Source organism: Girardinichthys multiradiatus, chromosome 19 (genome assembly GCF_021462225.1).
Source record: "Girardinichthys multiradiatus isolate DD_20200921_A chromosome 19, DD_fGirMul_XY1, whole genome shotgun sequence".
Classification (NCBI taxonomy): Eukaryota; Metazoa; Chordata; class Actinopteri; order Cyprinodontiformes; family Goodeidae; genus Girardinichthys; species Girardinichthys multiradiatus.
This window is the reverse complement of record NC_061811.1, coordinates 29,097,989-29,116,531: the sequence shown is the minus strand read 5'-3', so window position 1 is coordinate 29,116,531 and position 18,543 is coordinate 29,097,989. Positions and strand designations below refer to the sequence as shown.

At 39.8% G+C, this 18,543-nt stretch overlaps 1 protein-coding gene across 5 annotated transcripts in view; it reads right to left on the bottom strand.

Annotated features, from left to right (window-relative positions):
- Positions 1 to 18,543, bottom strand: part of dnmt3ab (DNA (cytosine-5-)-methyltransferase 3 alpha b) — a 71,007-nt gene that overhangs the window by 10,813 nt on the left and 41,651 nt on the right. For all 5 annotated transcript variants that reach the window (XM_047344930.1, XM_047344929.1, XM_047344931.1 and 2 more), the window contains 11 exons: positions 14,772 to 15,119; positions 11,174 to 11,332; positions 10,833 to 10,940; positions 8,957 to 9,113; positions 8,718 to 8,858; positions 7,318 to 7,362; positions 6,950 to 7,029; positions 6,679 to 6,791; positions 2,423 to 2,606; positions 2,232 to 2,316; positions 1,886 to 2,031 (listed from right to left, as the gene is read on the bottom strand). In XM_047344930.1, coding sequence (XP_047200886.1) covers positions 1,886 to 2,031; positions 2,232 to 2,316; positions 2,423 to 2,606; positions 6,679 to 6,791; positions 6,950 to 7,029; positions 7,318 to 7,362; positions 8,718 to 8,858; positions 8,957 to 9,113; positions 10,833 to 10,940; positions 11,174 to 11,332; positions 14,772 to 15,119 — 1,566 coding nt within the window. The remainder of the gene's footprint in view (positions 1 to 1,885; positions 2,032 to 2,231; positions 2,317 to 2,422; positions 2,607 to 6,678; positions 6,792 to 6,949; positions 7,030 to 7,317; positions 7,363 to 8,717; positions 8,859 to 8,956; positions 9,114 to 10,832; positions 10,941 to 11,173; positions 11,333 to 14,771; positions 15,120 to 18,543) is intronic.

Below are 18,543 nucleotides of genomic sequence, written 5' to 3'. Positions count from 1 at the left end.
GTTGAACTCAAAGAATTTTGAGTTCTGGAAACATGAACATCCTGGGCGGGGCCTAAAGACGAACGACGTAAGACGTTTCCCTATTGGTTAGCGCTGACTAAAGCGGCAGGTTCTGATCCCCCGCATCTCTGAACTTCTGCTCGAACTGCAGGGCTTGCAGCGTCGCTTCAGTGAGGAGACATCAACTGTACAGAAGAAAACTGCGGTCAAGTGAGCCGACAGTCAGAAATATGCGGTGATGCCAGCCGACACTAGCTCTCTCTTAAAGATTAGCGTCGCGCATACAAGGTGCATTACGGTAATGGACCAGAAAGGACGCCGATCCTGGCAATGGTTGAGAAAATAAGAGGAAAACAGAAAAGTAACCTACAGAACATTTATATTAATTACATTTTTACAACTTTCACATTCATGTTTTATGTAAAAGAATAAATATTTTATATTTTACTGTACAGTTTTGGAGAAATATCTTGTCAAAGTACCTCAAAATGCTCAAACATTATATGCATTTGTCCCACTTTCAGGAATTTATTTCTCCAAAACCATGAGAGGTGACAACACAATCTCTTCAGATTTTATTAGAGGGTCATCTATATTATAACCAGAATAAATATTTCATAATTTTACTGTACAGTTTGTAGAAATACCTTGTCAAAGTACCTCAAAATGCTTAACCAGTGTCTGCTTTTGCCTAACTTTGAGGAATTTATTTCTCCAAAACCATTAGAGGTGACAACACAATCTCTTCAGATTATATTAGAGGGTTATCTATACTATAAACAGAATTAATATTTAATGAGAGGTGGGGGGATCAGAGTCTGCTGCTTTAGTCAGCGCTAACCAATAGGGAAACGTCTTACAGCGTTCGTCTTTAGGCCCCGCCCAGGATGTTCATGTTTCCAGAACTCAAAATTATTTGAGTTCAACCAAAAACAGAGAGCGTCAAAACCAAGAGTGAGAGTCGTAACCAAAGATTTTTGACATGCGCAAATAAAAGTTTATATTTTGCAAATAATTTTTTTCTCTTCGTGAGAAAAAATGAGTCAGTTTAATCAAAAAAGTTTTTTCAAACAAATGTTTTTTCTCCCCAAAATAAAATATTCCATAAAAAAAAAAAATTGTTACAACTCTGAAAGTTTTGATTACAACTTAATATTTTTTGATTGAGATTAGGTTTTTTTTGATTGAATAATAGTGAGACAAATTTACCTCCATAACAACAAAAAATGACAGTATGGTTCAGAATATTTCTTTTGCTGTTTTGACGTTTGAAAATATCATTAATGCATTTATTTAATGCTGACTGGGAACAGTTGCAGTTAATGTAACTGAAGTAGCCTTCATGATTATATAAATGTTTTATTGTTAGAGTAGTATTTGTACTTTTGGGGATTCTCTGTGTCTAATGACAAAATGTGTTGGCAAATAGATTATTAGTTTTTATCATCACTCGCAAATACAGTGATAACATTTAAAGCTCATACTCCTCATTCTTAGTTTGGGCCTTTTTCCTACTCTTCCATGGCCGCTACGAGTTAGCGTGCATAGGTAATAGCTGTCCTGTCTTCAGATTCTCAGACCTGTGCATCTCTGCCGCTCCTCCAGAGTAGCCATAGGCCTACAATTTCTGATTAATGCTCTCATGTTTTGATTTCTCATGTTTTTTGAGTTCTCCACAACCTCCTCTCTGACCTGTCTGTTGTGTTCCTTGGTCTTCATGATGCTGTTTGTTCATTATGTCCTTCCACTATGAGGTTGTAATGTGACAGAATGTGAAAAGATAAAGGGCTCTATGAATGCTTTTGCATAGTAGTGTTAATACATCTGAATGGCGGTGGAGTTTAAACACATTACGGCCCCTCCAAGGCAAAGCACATTAACTCACATGTTTGCGAGTGACATTCCTCACATCTCCAACATACATGATCCGCCCCTGATGTCGGACGATCCCCACCGTGATCGAGTCTTCACACACCTCGGACGCTACGTAGCGATCCACTTGGATGCCAAGTTCTTTTAACACCAGCAGCCCTGCACCGATTTCAATAAAAAACAAATCTATCAACAATTTATCAAAAACAACAGGTGTGGGTCATCTAATTATAAATTATTTCATTCAATCCAATTATCAATTAATTACAGACATTTACAATTATTTGACAAAATGGCTGATTTCTGTACAAGTGTTGCTGAACCTGCAGACTGTGACAAAGGTGGAGAAAATGTTCAACCTGTAGCTATGCCATCAAAAAGCGACAGAACACGAATGGGCTTCCGCTTCTCCACCAGGACTGGAGGGTAAAGCTTTGGTGGATCCTGAAATTTAACACCGACACATTGAAAGGAAAGTCAGATAGGCAACATAAAGATTCCTCTGCAATGCGCTGATTGGTATGTTAAAGCTTTAGGTCCAACTACTCACAAAGTCTTGCTCGTGATTGTTTGCAAAGAAGTGCTGCAGACGGCTGGGCCAGTCCGCGCGGCGCTCCAGCAGGCCGAAGCCGCCCTTCTGGCAGCACATGTAGCAGTTCCACGGGTCCTCTTTGATGGCAGCGTGGGCGGCTCCTTGACCGACGAGGAGGTCTACACACTCCACACAGAAGCACCTGAACACAACACAGAGATTTAAATGCATTAACGCAATGAGGATTTCAAATCATGTCTCCTGGTGGGAACTAAACTCAGCTAGGTAAGTGACGATTCTTTCCTTTTCATTTCAGTTTCAGTCAGAGGTCAGAAACAGGCTACGCTGCTGGAGCATCAGTTTTTATCATCCAAATGTCAAATACCGCCGTGTTGAAACAAAGCACAGCATTGTGCGCTGATTAGTTCCCCGTATCTTTGACAACACTCTGTGTGTCCTTAGTGGCGTGTTTCAACATGCTTCACCAGATTTTCTTTGTGATTTCGGTTCAGATTACAAACCGCATAAACCCACGTGATATAGTATTTGTTATCGGCCATTTTTGAGTAGGACCTCCATGATGATGCCCCTCTTTGCTGTTATAACAATGAGTTCTTTGTAAAGTATAATGCCACTATCTGTGTTTGATTGATTAGAAATAATAAACTGCTCATTTATGCAAATATTACTCAATTAAAAATATTCTCTATTAAAAATGTAGCAAGTATGTGGTATACATCTCAGACAGACAGTGCCTGTCAAATACCAATCTAAAAAATCGGTAGCCATACTCAGATTAAAGTACACAGGGGACTTCTCATGGATTTTAATCAGAGGCATCAGATTAATTAGAAAACAAATGTATGCCACACTTTTCAGATCTTTCTTTGTAAAAATGTTTGATAACTATGTATCTTTTTTCTTCAACTTCAAATGAGATCCCGATAGAACACAATGAAGTTTGTGGTTGTAACGCAACAAAATGCGAAAAAGTCAAAGCAGTATGAACACTTTTGCAAGGTCTACACAACATACTTGCTCCGTTTTAATAGACAGTATTATTGAGCTTCATGAGTTTATGTGAGTTTCTTAGTTTCGCTGAACTGCTTATGCTGGTTTTAGAACAAGTTCAGAGTGGAGTTAAAACAACAGTGAGGCTAGACAAACCTTCTTCCTGCATGTGAGGAAGAACTTTAGATTTTGTTATTGTCCTACATATGACACACAAAGCCCTGAGGGGACATCTCTAAATTCAGTCAACAGATAATAACCTGAATCTGTACTAGTTCATTCAATATCCTCATTTCAGATGCAGTGATTGGCTCTGCCTTCAGTAGACCAATATGACTCCTGTATGGTCAGACATATGTTCTTCCTGGCATATACAAGAAAAAACAAAACAAAGTGATAAAATGTCTGCCCAGTTATTTAACGCTGACAGAGGTGTCTGCAAATGTGACGCACATCAAACAGCAATCTCAAAGCATTTATATGAAACTGCTTTAAAAAACTTAAACCTTAAACATCTTGTATAGATTTTTTACAATGCACAATATCCTATTAAACTATTTATTTCCTGTCAAGCTTAGATTATTTCCTTTTGTGATGCTCAAGGTTCTGACACATCTCTGTACTACTTTTTCTGACTCAAATTTCTAGACTTTTTACTGCAAACACACAGCTAAAACATTTGATTTTCGGAGTGTAACAGCACTAGTTCACAGTTTTTTTGGAATCTGGATTAGTTTAGCGCCTTAATTTTATAATTTGTAGCTCTTATACAGGTCCTTCTCAAAATATTAGCATATTGTGATAAAGTTCATTATTTTCCATAATGTCATGATGAAAATTTAACATTCATATATTTTAGATTCATTGCACACTAACTGAAATATTTCAGGTCTTTTATTGTCTTAATACGGATGATTTTGGCATACAGCTCATGAAAACCCAAAATTCCTATCTCACAAAATTAGCATATTTCATCCGACCAATAAAAGAAGTGTTTTTAATACAAAAAACGTCAACCTTCAAATAATCATGTACAGTTATGCACTCAATACTTGGTCGGGAATCCTTTGGCAGAAATGACTGCTTCAATGCGGCGTGGCATGGAGGCAATCAGCCTGTGGCACTGCTGAGGTCTTATGGAGGCCCAGGATGCTTCGATAGCAGCCTTTAGCTCATCCAGAGTGTTGGGTCTTGAGTCTCTCAACGTTCTCTTCACAATATCCCACAGATTCTCTATGGGGTTCAGGTCAGGAGAGTTGGCAGGCCAATTGAGCACAGTGATACCATGGTCAGTAAACCATTTACCAGTGGTTTTGGCACTGTGAGCAGGTGCCAGGTCGTGCTGAAAAATGAAATCTTCATCTCCATAAAGCTTTTCAGCAGATGGAAGCATGAAGTGCTCCAAAATCTCCTGATAGCTAGCTGCATTGACCCTGCCCTTGATAAAACACAGTGGACCAACACCAGCAGCTGACACGGCATCCCAGACCATCACTGACTGTGGGTACTTGACACTGGACTTCTGGCATTTTGGCATTTCCTTCTCCCCAGTCTTCCTCCAGACTCTGGCACCTTGATTTCCGAATGACATGCAGAATTTGCTTTCATCCGAAAAAAGTACTTTGGACCACTGAGCAACAGTCCAGTGCTGCTTCTCTGTAGCCCAGGTCAGGCGCTTCTGCCACTGTTTCTGGTTCAAAAGTGGCTTGACCTGGGGAATGCGGCACCTGTAGCCCATTTCCTGCACACGCCTGTGCACGGTGGCTCTGGATGTTTCTACTCCAGACTCAGTCCACTGCTTCCGCAGGTCCCCCAAAGTCTGGACTCGGCCCTTCTCCACAATCTTCCTCAGGGTCCGGTCACCTCTTCTCGTTGTGCAGCGTTTTCTGCCACACTTTTTCCTTCCCACAGACTTCCCACTGAGGTGCCTTGATACAGCACTCTGGGAACAGCCTATTCGTTCAGAAATGTCTTTCTGTGTCTTACCCTCTTGCTTGAGGGTGTCAATAGTGGCCTTCTGGACAGCAGTCAGGTCGGCAGTCTTACCCATGATTGGGGTTTTGAGTGATGAACCAGGCTGGGAGTTTTAAAGGCCTCAGGAATCTTTTGCAGGTGTTTAGAGTTAACTCGTTGATTCAGATGATTAGGTTCATATCTTGTTTAGAGACCCTTTTAATGATATGCTAATTTTGTGAGATAGGAATTTTGGGTTTTCATGAGCTGTATGCCAAAATCATCCGTATTAAGACAATAAAAGACCTGAAATATTTCAGTTAGTGTGCAATGAATCTAAAATATATGAATGTTAAATTTTCAACATGACATTATGGAAAATAATGAACTTTATCACAATATGCTAATATTTTGAGAAGGACCTGTATATGCCTACAAACAGGAGTATCGTCCAACAAATGCAAATTCCCTAAAGCATAATTTTTACTTGAAGAAACAAATTCCAAAAAATAGCTGATCCAGAACCACAGGTCCAGTTTGACATGAGTTTAAAGCTGTATAAAGTCCAAATAGCCTATTTTACATTTTTAATGTCTCTACATTCAGCAAGTAAGTCAAAAACCAAAACACTGATTACTCAAATGTTACAATCAAGGTGGGATGTAGCAAGTCAGCAATAAGGAATGTAATTCAACCAGAAATTAATGTAAAAAATAGCATCTAAAAAGCAAGATCCAAATGTTCTTCATAAAATGGGAGTTGTGAAACTATGTTTAGAAAATTGAATATGTTTCATATTTAATGTTCTATTTTCCAAACATTTCCAGATCTGAAAAGTGGTCACCTAAAATGGCCGACCTTCGACCAGGGGAAAGAACTGAATATCAAAACCATTTTGCCATGTTTAAAGCAACCGAGTTAGTTTTATATTTGATCTACCAAATATAAGACAAAAACAATCAAAACTCTGATATTTAACATTAATAGAAAGACAGAATAGCACTGGTGTTAAGCACTACTGCTGCCAATCTCTGCTTGCTGTTTCATATTGCAATAATGCATTAGGCTGCCTTCTTGGAGTGTAAACCTAGAACAAGCTCACAGAACCACTTTTGTAGAAGAACATTACTTGATTTTAATGACTGAACGCTCGATAAAAGCTGTCAACGGTTGGTAAGACACACATTTTCCCCTAAATACCACACAGAACCTAGCCAACGAACATTACACTGCCAAGAGGGGTGCATATGCATAACTGAAGAAGAGGCTGTCATGATATAAACTTGTTGCATTAAGAAATCAAACCTTACCGGCAACAGTTGTTGTTTCCACACATGAGCACCTCGCGTCCACCACAGCAAATAGTACAGTACGACTGATAACCATCATCATCGTATTGATATGCACATTCCAGGAAGCAGTTCTGCAAAGCACAGAGAAAAAGCCAACTTCAAGCAATGGGAATTTAAATAGCTAAATGATGTGTGAGCACAGAAGGTGTTCTGAAATCCTGATCCTTTCTTTTATCATTTTTGGGGGGTTAATTTGACACACTGAAGACTTGGGTGGGCAGTTCCTCACCTTGCAGCTCTGGCACATTCCTCCAGCAAACAGAGGGTGCTCAAGGCTCACATTCAGACTTCCACAAGAGATACAGATGTCTGGAGGAAGAGGAGAGAGGGGCAGAGTTTAACAGGCAGAGGTCAGAGAGGTGTGGATACCCAGGACTTTCCCTGAATTGAAAACATTTAACCAGCTGTGACACAGGTCAGCTGAGATGGATCAGTTGGAGGATATAGATCATAGCATTGCTGTTTTTCTTTTCTATTTTTGGCTTTTAGTATTTTATGGAAGCAGTTGCACACATTCTGATTAAATCACTTCTTAATGATTGAGGTTAGAGAGAAATGTCTGAATGCATCTGGAGAGCATCTGTGAGCAGAACTTACCCTCTAAGCTGCGGCACTTTTGTCTCACTTCATAAACAAGCCGCTCTGAGGAAGAAAAGGGAGTCAAACAATCAATGTTGCTGAAATTTTCTTAAAACACTTTATTTCTTTATGCTCGCATCCCAATACAAAAAAGGTGCTCCAAGAAATCCGACGTTGGCCTGAATCAGACAATTTTCTACTGGATCAGACCCAACAGCTGACCAGGTGATCAGAATTCCAAAAATCCGATCTTTTACTGATGAATGAACGCACCATACCGAAGCGCTACCTGGAAGGGGTAACAACACCATCCAGTGTTTTCCTTGTAAGGTTAGCCAGTTTTAGCAACAGTGAGATGTTTTCAAACAAGGTCAGTGGAAGAGATGTAAGAAGCTATTTAACAGGAAGAACATGCTTGCAGTTCTTTCAAGCTGCTGGAGAGAGAGAGAGCAAATAACAGGAAGGCCTCCCAGAATACATCAACATTGCTCCGTTTTATCCTTTAGCGCTTTCGATCTCTAACTCTCTTGGAACACGCTGGGTTTGGAAAAATTGTCAGCATTTCGGAAACAGATAGAAGATAAAAGTTCATATTCTCTTGAATATACACACATAGAGTGCTGTTTTTGAAATGCTAGCTGTGTTAGTCACTAAAATAAGATGCTAGTTTCCAAACTCATTTTGTCTTGGCTTCAAAATAACACTTAGCAGTACTACTCTTTCACTCCCACGCACAAAAAATGCATAATGTTATCTCTACTACTAATATGCATGTTAATAACTGCTCATGGCAAAAGACTAGAAAAACATACTGAATCTTGTTCTTACATAATAGTCAATTCAGTTAAAATAGGTATTGGCAGATTAAAGCTTTACAAGCATGGGAAAACAGAAATTGGTCATGAAACTGATCAGTGCATCTCTGCTTTTTTTTTTTTTTTCCACCAAGTACTCTGACAAAAACACTTCCAACGAAAAGAAGAAGACGAGGTAGGAAGCAATACTTTTACAAAGTGGACAACCATCTACAAATCGAGCAAACCTTGCTGCATCCACTCAACACATACAAGTAAAGCACAGCAAGCCTTCCTGTGATCCTAAAGTGAAAAATATATTATGTATGACAAAGCAGCATACTGTGCTCATGTTTCATTTTAACGTGTGGACCTTTGATTGTTTAACCAAGTCAATATGGCCCCTCTAGAAACAAACTGCTGCTCTCCACTGTTTAACCCCAGAGTGTAGTTTTGTCCTAAATGTAGGTGGCACCCTGATACGCAGCAATCAGCAACAACTTGACCCTGTTTCCTGTTTGCTTTCTCAAATAATGAACCTCTCGTTGAGATACTGCTTCTGGGAACACTTACAGAATAAAGAGTTCATGATGCTTGAATATGCTAACGAACTGGGCCCCTTACCCCGCGTCCTCTCATCAATGATGTCCTTGACTTTCGGTTTCTCAGCTGTGCTTTTGCGAGGCTTTTTGGCTGGGGGCGGTTGGTATGCTGCAGCTTCGGGCTCCACCCACATCTCAGGGTAAACCTCGGAGTTACGCTCCTCTTGTGGGGGACAAAGTCAACACAAATGTATCACAAAGTTAAAATTGCAGAAATTATTCTGAATGAGTTCAACAGGGTTAAAGGTGCCATCTTCTTACCCTCTGGTGGCTCTAAGCCCTTAGGTCCAGTGGGCTGAAACCCTGTCGCTGCCCAGTCAATCATCTGCTTGTTTAACATGTCCACTGATTTGGAGGTTTCACTGTCATCGTTGTCAGGGCAGGCTATGAAGGCTTTTCCTGCCCGGCTACTAGCCACCTGGATACATATTACAAATATTACAAAAACTGCTTTTTTCTGAAGGTGACATCTGTTATTTCTCCATGTAGGCAGCAAGCTTAGCACCCTTTTAATGTGTGGCAATGTTGGTCCATGATAATAAAAGAGTGACTATTTAGTCACAAAATTTAGTGTTTTTAAAAATACATTGATTGGTCGCCGCGCTGTTGGTGTAGGGGTTAGCGCGCGACCACATTTAGAGGCTATAGCCCTCGAAGCGGCCGTCCCGGGTTCGAGATCCGGACCCGACGACCTTTGCCGAATGTCTTCCCCTCTCTTTGCCCCTCCTTCCTGTCTGACTACTATCAAAAATAAAGGCCTCTAGTGCCAAAAAAAAAAATAATACATTGATTTTTAAGTCAGGGGTGCACAGTGTATCCATTCATTCATCCATCTATCCATCCATTGCCTATGGATGGATCACGGATCATGGATGGATGCTTCACATATCCGTGAAGCATTGTGGCACCTCTACCCAGTCTTTGGGCGAGAGACAGGGTACACCCGGGATAGCCAATCACAGTGCAATTACACAATCATTGTTTGCACATATAATGTTGCAAAGGACTGTTTGGAATGCAGTATTTGTTTGTTATCTCCAGTTGTCATAAATTCACAATTTGCACACCAATAAGATATTAATAAGAATGGATGAATTTACAGCAATAGATCCCCACATCTCTCTGCACGTTTCCTGCCTGATTAATCTGAATAGAGGCCACTAGAGCCACAAAATCTTTAAAAAAAATAAATAAATAGATTTTTGAACAAATTGAGTTCAGCTAATGAGCTTGCTGTCACTAACGATCCTGGTCACTCAAGAGAGTACACGCGGTTAGGATTGCTAACCCTAAGTTACTGCTAATGTAGGTAACTTTTGTAAAAATGTATTTTTTACATATTTGTTACTTTGTCCTGACAGTAGAATATGGGACAGATGATCTGTGAAAAAAAATCAAGCGTCTCTGGCTCCTCCCAGTGGTCCTACTGCCAATTGCAGAACTACACCACTCCCAGTCAGAAACAACCAATCAGGCTTGAGTACGTTCTGCTCACACCCTCCCCCACACAGAGCATACCATTGTTCAAGATTGCCAGTATGCTGCAGCTGTTCTGATGGAATCAGGTCCAAGTGTGTAGTCAAAGTAAGGACAGGCCATAGTCAAAACACAGCATGTCGTTGATGTTTCGTCCCTACCGGTGACTGTACCCTAGCTGTTCCGCCGTCATCAGTGGCCCTGCTTACTAGCCTGCACATTCACGGCAGGCTCCACTGTGGGGGGAGGGCTGTAGCACAGCAGAAAGCAAGGAGGAGGGACCTATAAGGTGTGCTTGTTCCAATTTTCAAGTCCACACTTATCTCAGAACTCCCTATTCCAGCTTTAATACAAGATGCTATGGATAGTTTATCAATATTAGCTTTCTAATCATTTAGTGTTTCAATTTCGTAAATGTAGCACGTTTTACAGTGACTGCTCTCAAACACAGAGTGTCACCTCTGATCCTAATATAAATAATGATCGTTCAGCGCAAGAAGGCAAGAAAAAGATCTTTCAGATCCGCTTATTTTATCATCTTATGTTACTGGTGAAAGCTTTACAAAAATGCAGACAAGAAATCAGACAGAAAACATCTGATTGGTGCATCTGGTAGAGTAAAACAGGCGGTGGTATTAAAATATAACTCTGAAAGTCTCACCTGTAACACTTCGTAGATGGCTTTCTTGTACATGGGCTGTTTGTTATACGTTGGTTGGTGAAAGGCATTATTAAATGAACTTAAAGGCAGAAGCTTTTCTACACAGACCTGTAAAAATACACAGAAAAAGAATCTAGGTAAGTTTTACTTTGCATCACTACAAATATCCTATTAAAAAAGCTGTCAGGTTTACATTTCAAAAGAGTAACCAATACACAAATAAACTTAAGAAAAGCCCATTGTAAACTTTGTGGTTATCACTAAATAGAAGACTGTTTTGCTTGAAAAGGCAAAAGAAAAATCACCTGATAGAAATATCACTGTTGGCCCTAAACACTCACCACTGAGAATTTTCCGTCTCCAAACCACATGACCCATCTGGTTCCCTCGGCAGCTCTGCTCCGGCCCGTCATCCACCAGGATACGATGCGGCCTGGCCACCAGGAAAATCCTCGCAGCTTCCCCCAAACCAGCTCGCCGATGCCAAAACCACGGCCGTCCTGCAGCCAAACGACAACACAAATCATCCACTCTGTAATAACTTCTGAACATAGTCATGAAGCCTTTCCAGACAGCTGAGCTTTGGATATTTTCTACTCTTGGAAAAATCTGCTATATAAAATACAATAAAGACTTAATAACAATTTTAACCAAAACACACAATATTAAAAAAGATGAAAACAATGAGGCATACATTAAGAACACAGAGAAACTAGGCAGCCTTTCTTTGGTACAGTATATGTAAAAATGCCCAACTTTCACTGCCAACTTTATTGTTTTTTAAAAGGAATTTTAGTCAGTACTGTGAATTATTATATTAGATCTATTTTATGACAGTATACATGAATCTCCTTTTAAATTTTCATAAAGTTTAGAAGCAAAAAAATTGTAACATAGTCGACAAAGAAAAATGAAGCACATCTTCTTGGTTTCAGCACCAACACGTAAAGAGTAAAGCCAAAAATGTAAATTAGTTCCTCTTGTGAGAACAAAAATTATATTAAATGCCACTGTTTGTTTTCCTTTAACTGATAAAACTTAATTGATCCACTGCTAAAGTAACAAGAAAACAGTCAGCCCTACATCTAGAAATACACCAATAAATCAGCCAGAAATTGGCAATAATCTGTTATCAGCAGGTCAGATACCAAAATAAAATATGATTTTTTCCCCTATCAATTAAATGAATACAACATAAGAACTCTCAGCATTTTCAGTTAATTAATGTACCAACAAACAGCAAGTACTTAATACTGACTTTAGCAAAAACCAGATAAAGGTTAGGAACACATGCTTTGATGAATAAGTAGGGCTCATATTTTAATCTCTTCATTTCTGGTTCAGTTTGATAATCCAAGGAGCTGCAGGACATTTTGTATGCATTATAGTAATATTGAAATCAGTAAAACAGTCCCACCAATTTTTAAATCTGCAACAAATTATTGCCCCATCAGCATATTACCAGTAGTGTCAAAAGTGGCTGAAAAGTGGGTAACCAAGCTGTTCAACCAACCTCTCAGCCATGGCTACTCCCCCCTGCACCACAGGCAATTTGGCTTTCGCCAGTACCACTCCACAGAAACAGCAAATTGTGCCTTTATTGAAAATGTTAAATCCATGCTGGACAAAAACACCTATGTTGGTGCAGTCTTTTAGGATTTAAAGGCATTTGACACTGTTGACCATGAAGTCCAAACTGACTCACGTCAACTTAGCCGAGGACACTCTTGCTTGGTTTACATCTCATCTGTCTAGTCGACGACAGTGTGTGAGAGTGGGAGGCTCCATGTCATCTTTTCTAGAATGCCCCACAGGTGTTCCACAAGGTTCTGTGTTAGGACCTATACTTTTTTCTGTGTACACCAATGATCTGTCAAATATCTGTAAAAATTTTAATTTTCAAATGTAGCAGATGATGCTGTAATTGTTACTCCTGCTAAAACATCTGAGGAGGAATCATCCATTCTCATGGCAGCTCTGGTGGAAATACAGCAGTGGCTCACCAGCTCATCCTTACTGCTAAACAAAAAGAAAACTGTGTCAATGATGTTCACCAAAAACCTACGAAAATAGATTGGTCCAATGTGATCCTTGGGGAAACCGAGCTGGACCTTGTTGAGGAGTATCTCGGGGTCACCTTGGACCCGACACTTTCTTTTCAAAAACATGTTAAACTCACTGCTAATGTAATCAAGTATAGTTTACAGAACAAATCAGGCCATTCATGACAATAAACTTAGCAAAAATGTTTTTACATTTAATAATATTTTCACATACAGACTACTGTATTACATCCTGCTCACTTACCGGAGAAACAAATCGAAAGACTATAGAAACCCTTTATAAAAAGTCAATCGAAATCTTAGATCAAAAGCCTTTGTCACATCATCATTGCAACGTTTTGAGAAATACAAAATGCTTAATTTTAAAAATTGCTGCCTTATTTACAAAACCCTTCATGATTTGGCCCCGCTCCCTCTTTCCAAATATATTTAAGTTAAACCAGTGAGGTGTTTCAGCACCACCTCCTGTGGAGGAGATGTTGGGATCCCACACAGAAGAACAAAATTTGGACAAACTGTACTGTCAGTGAGAGGTCAGTTTTGGAACAGTCTGCCAACAAATGTAAGAGAATGCACGTCTTACCTAATTTTTAAAACACAACTTAAAATCTTTCTTAAAGTAAATCAGGCCTGTTCTCATTTTTAACTACGACTGTATCTGTGTAGGTTTTATATATTTATGCCTGATGTATGTATTTGTCGTATGTGTTGTGTCTGTCTCGGGACTATAGATGTAAACTAGCAGTTTTGCTCAAATCTAGCACATTTACAATTTGTGTACAGTTTGTATATGATTGTTCATCAATGTGCACTATCCCGATGAAATAAACAAATAAATGGTTCATGAACGTCACTGGATAATAAATCAAGCCCATCCTTTCACATTAAAAAATGCACAACAGCACATCATCTGTCACGGCTGCTGCAGTCTGTAGCTCTCATACCGCCTTGCTTTTACTGCTGTTTGCATGAGATGAAGATTGTTAATAAGACTCGAGTTATATACCACGAGCCTAAGTTAAGTCACAAGGTTTTTTGGCACAAGTTAAGTTTTTGGTTTTGTTTCTTTAGTGCGACTCGATTAAGTAAAGTTACTATCAAGTCATAGATGCAACATTTGCGTTGATCATATGAACATTTTGGAAGCAGCGGCCCCTACATGTGGGATATACACATCCAGATAAAAGTCTCATTGAATGGTATGTCTTTATTTTTATTCCTAGCTCTGGAAACTCCTTTAAGACTGTTGGAAAGCCATTCCAGGTGACTACCTCATGAATCCAACTGAGAGAATGCCAAGAGTGCATAGCAGGAATGTAAGCAAAAAAAAAAAAAAAAAGGGTGGTGGGGGGTGGTGTTATGAAAAATCTAGAAGATAAAAACATGTTTTGAGTTTTTCACAATTGTTTGTTTGCTTCATAGTTTTGATGTTTTCACTATGTATCTACGTTAGAGAAAGTGATAAAAATAAGGGAAAACATTTTACAGGTGGTTTGTAACAGTCATACCACAGAACCTTTCAACTTGTTAAAACAATCCATATCAGTGTGGTATAGCAGGATATGAAATCTTATTCGCAACAGTATCAAATGTTTTTTAAAGCCCCTTGAGACATGCTGTAGATACACATTTCTGATGCAGGTGTAACGCACAAAGTGCATCCTTTTACCTGTGACTTAATATATAGAGCCCATTATTGTGCATATTAGTGAACTTTCACACACCCCACCTGAAATGTGCACGTGTAAAAACCGCTGCTTTTGATAGAAAAGATATGATAAACATAATTCTAAACTCAATCACCCTTAAAATAAAAATCTTTGAATATCTTTCAAAACACTGCAAACAGAGCAGGTCATGTCCTGCATAAGGTTACCTCATACTCAGGCTCAGTGTCTGCAGCCTTTGGGGAAGTTTTTCCCTCTTCTCCGATGGTGACAGGCTCCGGGGTGGTTGCCACAGTGGGGGAAGCTGGGTCAGTAGGTTGCTGCTGTAGCTGCTGCTGCTGAGGTGGCTGCTTATGTTGCTGCGGCAGAGACGGCTGTGATTGCTGTTGATACTGAGGCTGAGACAGAGGCTGACTGTGTGGCTGAGGCTGAGGTTGTTGCTTTGAAGGCTGTGGGTGTTTGATTATTGAGACCTCCTCTTTCTGGGTCTCTGTCTCGTTCTTCTCCAGGTCCTTCATTATGTTGATCTCTGACATTAGTTTGGCTTTTTTCTCTGCCTAAAACGAAACCCAGAGACAACAGAGAATTTTAGATAACACGCACAGCTATTGAGCTTGACAGTGCAACATAAGCTATGAACTACTTCATTGCAAAATAAATGCAGGGCTGAGAGCCTTTGTAAACAAGCTCATACTGTGCCTTATAAAGGTATTCATTCTCTTTGAACCTTTTCACATTTTGCATTTTATGCAATAGCCAAACAATGTAGTGCATAGTTGTGAAGTGGAAGGAAAACGATACATTGATTTGAACATTTTCAAATAAAACTTTCAAATTTTACAAATAAAACTCTCAAAAGTGTGCCATATTGTATTTTGCCATAAGCAACACAGAGGACACAACAAACATATGGAATAATGCTCTTCACTAAGGTGAGACGAACAAATAACGTTTTGGCCTACATTCAAGTCGATGTGTTGGGTGGAAAACTACCACTGCACATCCCCTTGAATACCCCATACCCAGGGTGAAACAAGGTGGTGGCAACATCATGCTATAGGGATGCTATGTTCCAGAGGTGACAGGGGGGCTGGCCAGAGTTGATGGGTAGATAGAGCTAAATGCAGGTAAATACTGCAAGTGAACCTATTAGAAGCTGCAAAAGACCTGAGATCGGGGAGGACTTTCACATTCCAGCAGTACAATGACATACAGCCAGAGCTACAGTGGAGTGGTTTAGATCAAATCATCTACATGTGTTATGGTCCAGAGCTAAATCCAGCTGTGAATCTCTGGAGATATATAAAATGGATCTTCACAGATGCTCTCCATCCAATCTGACTAAGGTTGAGCTATCTAGCAATGAAGAATGGGCAGAAATCTTGGTCTCCAGCTGTACCAAGCTGGTGGAGAAATACCGACAAAGACTTTAAGCTGTAATTGCAGTAAAACATGGTTCAACCAAGTATTGAGTTGGGGGGGATTAACAAGAGTAGTGCATAAAGAGTTCGGACCTGCAGCGGTGCAGACAAAAGTTCAGTAAGTTTGAAGTCCATGACACTGAATCAGTAGGTCGATAAGAAAAGGCGAGACGCAGCCGAGACTAAAGCCTCTGGCAGCAAATCCTCAACAGCTGCACTCGTTCTGATGTCTCCTTCTCAAACAAACACAATGCAGGATTCAAACGGACATGCATGCTCACTTTCTGCTCAAACTCTTTGTCTTTTACGTGCACGCACATACACAAAAATCCCCAACTTTCATCCCCATATGTCAACACGTGACGATCATACTATACGCTTCATGTGAGAGCAGTGCTGCACAGCTGTGCTTATTTTCCTTGGGAGTTTTTCAGCTTCTCAGGATTCACATGGTATCAATCTCCAGAGGTAGCATGGCTGGGAAAGCAGGGGGAAGAGAGAGTATAGAAGAATCCCCTTCTCGTCTTCTTCCCCAGTGTGAGCCGTAAACAATAGTGCCTTTAAGAGGACAGGGTGCCATGGCTGAGTGGGGAGGGGTTTGCTTCAGAAGAGTAGAAACATGTGCTCTTCAATCAAGAAGCTCAGCTGCGGTTTATAAATATCTGGACTATAGTGCTGGATGATTGGTTCAAAGCCCTTGGCCATGCATGATACGCCTCTTGGCTCTAACACAAGCAAACTGGAGTTACTGCTCCACATCCCGCTTAGATCTGTAGTTCCAGGTGGTAAACTACAAAAACGAACACATTGCAGCTAGCTTGGTAGAAAAAAGCAAAAGAAGAATCTGTAATCATTACTGCCAAATTGTGGATTCTAGCTTGGTGACATTAGGAGATGAATTTGTGAATTCAGCCCAGCATCTCTTCATCTCTGTCGTTGAGCAATCAGTTATACTAAGAGATCTGCAAAGGCCAATCAAGAAGCTTTTTTAGTTTGCTGATGATCGTGCTCTCTCTCTGAGGTCTCTACTCCTCAGACTCCATGAGAAAGTGACACTAAACAAATCATTTAGGCGAGCACATAGTACAGGGGCTATAAGAAGCAGATATTTGTCTCTGGACTTCTTCTCAGTGGTTAATACCCCCTTTTGGGGGCCTCACAGTGTGTGTGCCGCTTTACGAGCGAAACAGGCCCTCTGAGTCTAAAAAGGGGCAAATAGAAAAGAAGGTAGAGGAGATAATACAATGCGGTCTTTATAATTTACACATGCCTGCCTGTCATGACACTGCAGAACTAGCACTACTTTATACCTCCTGTCAGAACAGCGCTGAAGACAAACAGCACATGTACAACTGTACAAACACAACAAAGCAAATGTGTTGAAGAAACAGGCACATTTTGCCCTTAAAACACAAACGTTACATTTGGAAGACTGTGATTACAGCCCTTTGTCATGAACAGAAGCTATACAGGTCTCTCACAGGGTGTAGAGACATGTTGGTTGCACAATAGCGGATAATCTGACTTAGAAGCCGTGCAGCACGATTCCCTGAGGGCTCAAAAGGTGACAGAGTGCATTGGGAGGCAGAAAACACCCAGAACACATACCAGTCTCTACGTATGAGCTCAAATAATACTGTAATAGTGACATTAACGGCACAGTTACGACAAACAACTAAACATCAGTTGTGTTTAATAAGGCTTTAACTTTGTAAGGGAAACTTTGAAACGGTCTAACACTCATAGATGTATTCCTAATATACCAATAGTGTTATGTATATGATCTGAAAATTCAGCTGCAAATTAAAACTAACATAACTTTATAATAATACTAACATAAAAGTTCCATTAGGATGGCAGAACATCATAACGCAAGAATCCTGATAAAAAAGATAAGTTAACTTAGTTTTCAGTTTGCATTTTTTCTCAACAAACCACTGAGACTTTAAAACAACACAAACCGTTTGACCTCTGTGTGCTGCAGTTTCTCGTGCACAGCAAGCAGGAAATACATATCAAGAACTGTAACTGCTTGATGGCTCATACACTGCGATACCTAAATCCTATCAGGTAGTGCAAACAACACTCTTTGTCGCTGAAGTTGTTAATGAGGAAGAAAGACTCAATATTACCCATTTTTAGTATCAGTGGGGTATTTAAAGTCAACTCAGAAGAAAGCGCAGTAATATGAGAAGGTATGAAAAAAAAATTTACTTTATTTTCTCTGAAATATCTGTGGTTTAAGCAAACGGAGAGCAAGACTTTAAGCACATCACAGGAAGGCTTAAATTATTACTAAATACCTCTGCATTCTCTAATGAAGACATGCAGGCAGAGCTGCTTTGGTTTTTACTATACATGATGCTAAAGACAATTTAAAATGTCAATTACCTACTACGTTTTTTTTTATTATTATAAAACCATGGTTTACATTGACTCCTTTCTTTCACACACAGTGTGACATCACTTCTGCTCATATTATAAATAATTAAAGAAAAATCTGAATCAGCTAACATCGGTATAGGCACCTCCAAGCTGGACAAACATCAGAAATCAAAAA